This window comes from Cherax quadricarinatus, chromosome 10, assembly GCF_038502225.1.
Source record: "Cherax quadricarinatus isolate ZL_2023a chromosome 10, ASM3850222v1, whole genome shotgun sequence".
NCBI lineage: Eukaryota > Metazoa > Arthropoda > Malacostraca > Decapoda > Parastacidae > Cherax > Cherax quadricarinatus.
This window is the reverse complement of record NC_091301.1, coordinates 17,862,196-17,869,695: the sequence shown is the minus strand read 5'-3', so window position 1 is coordinate 17,869,695 and position 7,500 is coordinate 17,862,196. Positions and strand designations below refer to the sequence as shown.

The following is a 7,500-nucleotide window of genomic DNA, read 5'->3' as shown; positions in this document are numbered from 1 at the left end:
CTTCATGATAATGTATGACTATGAATGAAATATAATATAAACTGTATTTATATGTATAGCGTATCTATATGAAGAAGATTGGGTCAGGTGTCAGGGGTCATGAAGCAAGAAGTTCACCATCTCTCTATCATTTCACCAGTTTTCTGTTAAAAATAATTTTAATCTAAATTGATGTTGACGATATATAAAGCAAAATACCGAGGCTTCTTCCAGCTGATGCGTGAAGTTTACTGAAAAGTGAAGAGTTTAAAAATAAAGCACTTTTTTCTTTCTTCCTGTAACCATTTACAAAATTAATATTACGGCATTTTTCTTTTGAAATAAAATGGTTTAATAAACATCTATTATTCTACACGGAAAGCTCAATGTTACATGATTTATTTCACATAGTAATAAATATTAGTTGGCCATGAGAAAAGTAGTAAATAGTGAACAGCAAACACAGAAAGATAACTCATTAGTTAATCCTTTTATGAAACATAGAAACCGAACAGAACACCCGAGTCTTTTGCGTGTGTAATATTTTCACTTGGTCCTGGAAAGGGTGGCCTTCCAGCTTCTTTTTGTAAAGTACAAGAGTAAAGGCTACCTTAATGGGCAGTTGTTTATTGACATTTGTATTCTCTCGCTGAAGATTGCCCAATACCACTCTTAACAACAAATTTACAAGCTATATTTGTGGCAGCACAGTGAGAAGTGATAAGCACCACACTAACTGGCTAAGAGTGTCAACGCCAGTCCACTTACAATATACCATCTCTGATAACGATTGTCGGTATAGATGATAACTATCCAACGTTTGGCAGCAGACTAACACATCTGAATACAATCCTACTGCCAAATGCTGAGAAAATATCGAAGACATTCAAGAAAAATTGTTATCGAGAGTAAACTGATGTGCTGGCAGTCACTAGGAGTCGTGATGGTATTTTGCTCTTGTATCTGCATACATTAACAATAGAGCATCAATTCAAAGAAAGATTACTGGAATACAGTAAAATTATTTACTGTATACGATCTTCTTGAGATAGTTGTCACTAGTTGATTCTCCTAGACGATTCTTTCTTAGAACCATCTACAATTAATTGGAACGTATTTGTTCACTCCATTAGTTTTTTTTTTTTGTACACTTTTCTCAACAGAAGACTTGGGCGCTCGGTCCTAGATATATTTCACACGACATGGAATACATATTCGTATACATCTTTCTAGAAAGTCGGTAAATGATGAGTAACTATACATATGCTTTACTAATATCCAATTTTCTTTAACCAAATGAAAATTGTTTGTTGAGCCATGATAAATTAAAAAAAAAAAAAATTCAGGAGACTCAAAAATTTACAAAAACCCACATCAAGAGCCTCCTTGGATCAAGACTAGCGAGATATTTTTTATATACATAAATTTCTGAATCCTGGCTACCATGGCCTTGATTTTTTGGCCTATTATTAAAGGTTTATAAATGTTTACAAAACGACACTTCCCATGATTTATCCACTGCTAAGTACTAACAGGGGAAATATATTTTGTACGACTCTATATGTACACATAAAAATCATATATTTATTTACACGTATTATGTACAAGAGTGTGGGAAGGATGGGATACACTGATCACCGACTTCTGCCTACTGACGCACACCGACCGTAACTCCGGCTGTTCTCCAAGTCGGCGACGGGAAAGATGTGCTGCTGTGGTGGTTCAGTAATCGTCTTGGTGTGGTTCATACGAAGCGTTGCTCCTTCTACCTCTCGTTCTACCATAAAGAGAAGGACGGGAACTTCTTTAAGGGCTTCCACTAATATGTCCGGATGCTTCCAGGAATGCATTAAGTAATCTCCCTGCACGGGGAATGCTACTTCAGTGTTGGCCAAGCGTAATGAAATCGCATTGTCCCTATTAAGGTCACTAGCACCGAAGGAAGCCAGTGTCTTGTAACTTTGGTTTCGTGCCTCCGTGACCTGACCCTCCAGGCCGACAAGCACTTCTTGTACAAGATGAAGAGCGTCGACTTTCAGAAGCTCCCGGAGAATTTCAGAAGTCCTCAGCCTCTCATGATCAAAGGCGATCGCGGAGAGCGCTTGGAGACTGGTGGATGTGAAAGAGGTGGTGGAGAGGAGAGATCCTGAAGAGGAAGAGGAAGAGGAAGAGGAGGAGGAGGAGTAGACGACTATTGGAGGATCAGTGGATGAGTCAGGATCCAGGGTTCTTTTCTTTGCCGCCAACTCATTATTTTCTTCATTAAAACCGAAAGCCAGACTGCAGATGAGGACAAAGAGGAGAACGAAAAGGGTGACATGGATGTTGATCTCGGAGGCGCAGGCGCCGTTCCGCTCTCCTTGCATCGCTGCTGGGTGCTTCTCTGCAGGTGAGAAAGAAAGCAAAATATGTTAATACTCAGCTGAGGAAAAGCTCTCTCAATTTTCAGAAATGAAGGTGCAGGCACGAGAATACTTACATTCACTCTGTACAACGTTTCCTTCTCAGCTTTACGAGACAAGGACATTAGATAAGTACACTACACTCTTCTTTGACTTTCCGCTTCAATACATCCATTGCATGTCAACTGCACTTGCAGAACAAAAATTGAATTCTCTGGTTACTTTTATTATTTAAATTCATGCGGAAGCAGCAAACCGCTAGAGGCAAACAGAGCTTTAATAACCTATAATGCGTGTAAATAAATATTTTATTTTTATGTACAAACAGAGTCGTTCAAAATCAGATTTGATCAGAGGAAAGAGAGGCTAGCTCATATCACTTGGATAAAGAGCCTTTTACCAGCATCAAGGATCCCTCCTTTCTGAAGGGGAGTTATCTGATGAAATAAATGATCTTAAACATACTTACAGTGAGTAAATATATGTGTCTGCGGGTGGTGAGGTCCGGCTCTTAGGCCTCGTACTTTTGACCGGATAATGGTCTACCTTTGTATTTGTCTTTGATACCGTAAAATAATTTAACTTATAGTTAATATCACTAATAGAACGTTGTGAAAGTGCTTCCTTAACGCTGACATATTACGATGCTAATATTCCTTCGTTCTAGTCCCTCCCAAGTCAAAAGCTGTTTTTTTTTTTTTACATTGTTCACACCCTGGAGTATTTTCTACATCGTGATTGTGTCTCCTCTTTTCTACATTCCTCCATAGTCATTAGATCTAGGAATCGTCAAAGGAGAAAACCGGAGGGTATTTATTACTCGTTCAGATTCTTAAGGTAATTAAGTTTCCTAAACTGTTTTATGCAACTGATGTTAGGGTGTTTCGAGAGGCAGGTTAGAGGTGATGCTTCCTCTCAGATCTTTCATATTAACCGATGCTGAAGATGCTCCCCGCGTTCTCTTTTTCTCTCTCTCTTTCATTTGCACACTTATTCTATCACATTTCATTTAGCACTTTCACGCTCTTACTTTCTTTAACTTTTTCTCTTGCTCCCACTTTTGCTGAATTGTTTCTACCATTGCTCTTTTTCTCTATCTCTCTCTCGCCCTCATTCTCTCTAGAACACTCGCTTTCTCCACTCGGTCTCTTGATCTCACTTTCTTGCTCGAGCTCCTTAGCTCACTTTCACTTTTTCCTTTTCAGTCTCTTGCTTTCCGTCTCACTTTCTTGTACTCCCTCTCTTGCACTCTTCCCCTCTATCGCTTTCCTGCAATATCGCTCCCTAGCGCTCAGATTTGGTCAATAGAAATTTTATTAGCTCCAGCTACAAACAGGTCAGCAATTTAAACTAGTGAACCCTGTTCCTGTATGTACCAGGGTTAGACCCATGGCTGATACTGTTCTTTTTAGCGTTCGTAACTCTATAATGAAAAAGGGTTAATAAATCGCGGACACTTTTCAGACACCCTGAAGAGCAATGGTAGGGTGGTTGGTTAATGGGGTTTAGAGCCTAATGTCTAAAAGAGGGTCATTAAGGCTGCACAGTAACCTTTCCACTTCCAGACAGGAATACTTTAATCTTTAAAACAGGGATTAAAGGAGATTCTCAGCATATATTGGCCGAGAGAAATGCACCTCTCGGGTTATTTATATATCTTGTCTACGAGCAATATTCTGAGGAAAAAAAGTAGATAACAACGTGTTTAATAATTTGTTAGACGTAGGACTGTAATAACAACAACAACAACAACAACAACAATAATAATAATAATAATAATAATAATAATAATAATAATAATAATAATAACAATTTATTATTGCAACACGGAATGAATTTGAGGGAATTTTGTGAATTGATCATGTAATTGTCTGAAACCCATAGCGTGCGTAACATTATCAGTAAAAATCCAATTAACAAGAAAGACTAATTGACTTTGAAGCCTTTTGACAGCACGAAGGGTCAATAAGGCGGAATGTGTTCGCTGCAAGTTAATCCCAGATATCAGACCAGTGGGGAGTAAAGCGTACTCCAAATGTATATATATATATATATATATATATATATATATATATATATATATATATATATATATATATATATATATATATATATATATATATCGTGCCGAATAGGCAGAACTTGCGATCTTGGCTTAAATAGCAACGTTCATCTTGCCATATAGGTCAAGCGAAAATTTGTGTATGCAATAATTTCGCCAAAATCATTCTGAACCTAACGAAAAAAATATATTTCACTGTGTTTGTTTAGTATTAAATTATTGTAAACAAATCTAAAATATTTATAGTTGTGTTATGCTAAAATAAATTGTTCTTGTTACGATAAGGTTAGGTAAGTTTTCTAAGATTCTTTTGGTGCAAAATAATTTTTTTTATAATAACATTAAAGAAAAATATATATCTTTAAACGTATAAGAAAAAATATAGAAAGGACTTGATTTTAATGAGTTCTTGCTAATTGACCAGTTTTACATATTCAGCACGACGTATATATATATGTCGTGCCGAATAGGCAGAACTTGCGATTTTGGCTTAAATAGCAACGTTCATCTTGCCATATAGGACAAGCAAAAATTTGTGTATGCAATAATTTCACCAAATTCATTCTGAACCTAACGAAAAAAAATATATTTCAATGTGTTTGTTTAGTATTAAATTATTGTAAACAAATCTAAAATATATTTAGTTGGGTTAGGCTAAAATAAATTGTTCTTGTTATAATAAGGTTAGGTAAGTTTTCTAAGATTCTTTTGGAGCAAAATAAAAAATTTTTACATTAACGTTAATGAAAAAAAATATATATTTAAAGACATATAAGAGAAAATTTTAGAAAGGACTAAATTTTAAATGAGTTCTTGCTAATTGACCAGTTTTACATATTCGGCACGACATATATATATATATATATATATATATATATATATATATATATATATATATATATATATATATATATATACTAGGAAATACACTCCTCCACGTATACATACTCTGTTGCATACAAATCAAAAGCGATATACTCATGAAACCTTATTCAAAATAAAGACGAAATGTAGTATTACCTTATATATTAACCATCATGTGAATGCAGGCAAGATTTAAAAATAAAGGATGCGGATACCTAGGTTTTTATTTTTATATTGATGTTTATTGTAATGAAAGATCAAGTTGATAGTCGAGTTCTGAAATAAAATTACGAATATGATACTTTTTTTATGTGGCGATATTCATAAAATCAATTATTCATTTATTAGTGGGTCTTTAATAACACAAATATGATTTGGAAAGATTGGGAGAATAAGAAACAAGTAGGTTAGTTAACAGGAAATTGGCTAATTAGTAGGAAATTGGTTAATTAGTTGATATTTACGTTAATTACTAGAAAAAATTAATTTGCATGATCGATGATAAAAAGCAGTTTTTGGGAAATTTTTAGACAGCAGCGAACTTCCAATTATTGCACCAAGTCATCACCAGCATAAACTGAATCGAAGCTTTCGATGCGAACACTCAATTTTTTGTAGATTTCTGAAAAAGGATTAACATCTGATCCATCCTCCAGCTTACCCTAAAAAAAACTGTTGAGAAAGTTAGGAGTTAGGATTTTTTTTTTAATCTACTCCATAACTAACCCGGCAGCATAACCAAACCATTCTAAGATTTACTAAATGTAAACCTCCTTAATTTAACGTCACTGAGAATTTGCAAAATTTAATCTGACTCGATTTTTTTTTTGTGGGAGGGGAGAGGGGAGGATGAGGGATGACCCGATGAAAAATGTCTGAATGGCGGCAAGAAAAATATCCCATTGTGAAGAGAGGCAACACTGGAGACAAGTGGAGAAAAATAGTTATAGAAAGTAACGTCACTGAAACGTTTTTGCCCGTGGAGAGGCTTCTGATTTACCAGGACGTCTGTGTCATATGAAACGTCTCAATAAAGTTCCTCTCTGCAAGTATCTTTTTCTCAAGAGGCAACGATACAACTCAACTAGCATGGACAGATGAGACGTAAAATAACAAGAGCTTATACGACATAAACGTAGCTTATAAACTATACGATATATTGCAGAAAGAAACGATAAAAATGATTAACACCTCATACAGTTACAGACAGAATGATTATACGCCACTATGTGCTGTTCCTTTTAACATTATATGGGTGTAAAACCTACCCTCACATCTTATATGATCTATAACTCTTAAAGGATGTCCCAGCAAGGCCTCATACACATAACCAAAAGCTCCACTGAATGAATCATCAAAAGTTTTCATATTTTTCTCCTTACAAATAAAATATCACAATTCGAAATAAATTCGAAACACTTGAAACTTGTGCAAGAAAGGTATAAAATACCGACAAATGTGAAAGATAAGACACATGTGCAACATCTGGATATCTTTATTGTAGACGTTTCGCCATCCATCTGTATTGATAAAGCCACTGGATGGCGAAACGTCTACAATAAAGATATCCAGATGTTGCACATGTGTCTTATCTTTCACACTTGAAACTTGCTGAAGAATAATTGTAGCTAAAATTAAGAGGATGAACACTTTCCTGGGAGGGGGAAGAACTGCCTTTCCCACTGACATTTCTTTTTTACAGTAATAAGACTGTGTCATGGAAATAGGTAGAATTTCAACCTTATTACATAGATAATAGAGGTGCAAAACAGAACTGACATTGCTAGATAATATTTAAGAAAAACTATAGTATATTTTTTTAATTATCCATCGAAGTCTTGTGATTCTAGTGACAATCTGCATTTTATATATTACACTCCAAAAAAAGTTCTGGAAATATATAATCCAAATCGTCATAATCAAATTAATAACATTTTTTTCTAAATTTCAATTACATTAAATAATTAATAACAGTAGTTTAGAACCACATTTGATAAAGAGCTCCAGTAAAATTTTGGCACCAGCTGAATACTCAACCTTTACATTGAAACATTCAGAATTCAGAAACCAGGAGAACTCGAATACCTGAATAATTATAGGATTTCATATAATTCATGTGACCTGTCTCATGAATTCTTAAACGATCCGAAAGTTTGTGTAATAAGTCACAGGTCATTTGTTTTTATAACCACG

General features: G+C 34.9%; 1 protein-coding gene across 1 annotated transcript in view; it reads right to left on the bottom strand.

Moving 5' to 3' along the window:
* Positions 1-1,089: 1,089 nt before the first annotated feature.
* The window catches only part of LOC128687780 (uncharacterized), a 214,030-nt gene continuing 207,619 nt past the window's right edge, over positions 1,090-7,500 (bottom strand). Inside the window, exon 6 of the mRNA XM_070083680.1 lies at positions 1,090-2,362. Coding sequence (XP_069939781.1) covers positions 1,614-2,362 — 749 coding nt within the window. The 3' untranslated portion in view covers positions 1,090-1,613. The remainder of the gene's footprint in view (positions 2,363-7,500) is intronic.